The following is a 1,046-nucleotide window of genomic DNA, read 5'->3' as shown; positions in this document are numbered from 1 at the left end:
TTGCTTTTCATCACTTTGAATAATTCTTGCCAGTCTTTTCTAGCCTGCAAAGTTTCTTTTGAGAAATCAGCTGACAGATTTATGGGAACTCCTTTGTAGGTAACTGTCTGCTTTTCTCTTGATGCTTTTAAGATTCTCTCTTTATCTTTAATCTTTGGCATTTTGATTATGATGTGTCTTGGCGCAGGCCTCTTTGGGTCCATCTTGTTTGGGACTCTGTGCTTCCTGGACTTGTATGCCTATTTCTTTCACCAAATTAGGGAAGTTTTCATTATTCTTTTTCAAATTAAGTTGTCAATTTCTTGCATTTCCTCTTCTCCTTCTGGCACCCCTGTGATTCAGATGTTGGTAGGTTTGAAGACGTCCCAGAGGCTCCTCAGCCTCTCCTCATATTTTCGGATTCTTCTTTCTTCTTGCTGTTTGTTTCTTGTTACATACATTAGCCCGTTTATTATAGGCTAGCAATGTGTCAAACTGTGGAGCTCCTCCTGGTCTTTCGGTCCCTTCAGTCTTCTGATGGCAGACGTGGCCATGACGGCAGAAGTGGGGCTGTGGGTCCAGGCACCGCCAGCGGCCATTTTCACGCAGGAGCCGCAGTGCCAGGTCCCCACCGCTCGTCTCTTCATCTTGGTTTTGCCACAAAAGGAGCAAGTGTACTTGGTGTGGTGGCTGATCTCGGTTTTCTTCACCGTTTTCCTGAGGGCGGTGCCATAGTGGGTGCTCTCTTTACCAACGATTCTGACTTTCTTGGTGCGTTTAGTCGTTTCTCTGCAAAGTAGGTCGGAACCCAAGAGGTTCTTTTTGCTGTTTTGATGGGATGTTTTTTGCTTCCTTATGTTCCAAATTGTTGATTTGATTCTTGGCTTCATCCCCTCCACTTAGAGTTTAGGTTTTTAGGTTCCCTGTAGGTTTTTCTTTATTTCACTTAGTGTAATCTTCAATTCTGCCTGGGTCTTTTTTATGGTGTTCAAGTACCCAATGAGATCCTTGGGCATCATAATAGCCGGTGTTTTGAGCTCTGTATCTGATAGTTTGGCTATCTCCAT

At 43.9% G+C, this 1,046-nt stretch overlaps 1 protein-coding gene across 1 annotated transcript; it reads right to left on the bottom strand.

Moving 5' to 3' along the window:
• Positions 1-458: 458 nt before the first annotated feature.
• On the bottom strand, positions 459-1,046 carry LOC128779621 (large ribosomal subunit protein eL43-like). The gene is made up of 2 exons (XM_071219935.1): positions 976-1,046; positions 459-768 (listed from the first exon to the last, which is right to left on the bottom strand). Exons 1-2 carry the CDS (start codon positions 1,044-1,046, stop codon positions 459-461), a joined length of 381 nt encoding a protein of 126 aa, XP_071076036.1.

Source organism: Desmodus rotundus, chromosome 12, assembly GCF_022682495.2.
Source record: "Desmodus rotundus isolate HL8 chromosome 12, HLdesRot8A.1, whole genome shotgun sequence".
NCBI lineage: Eukaryota > Metazoa > Chordata > Mammalia > Chiroptera > Phyllostomidae > Desmodus > Desmodus rotundus.
The sequence above is the reverse complement of the archived record's forward strand: the minus strand, read 5'-3'. Positions and strand labels throughout refer to the sequence as shown.

What these genes read in the sequence shown, in the direction of transcription:
- LOC128779621 (XM_071219935.1), bottom strand. Translation starts at nt 1,046, where the DNA reads ATGGAGATAGCCAAACTATCAGATACAGAGCTCAAAACACCGGCTATT. An exon ending in ATGCCCAAGGATCTCATTGG is followed by an intron (nt 769 to 975) that starts GTACTTGAACAC and finishes CCTACTTTGCAG; the next exon opens with AGAAACGACTAAACGCACCA.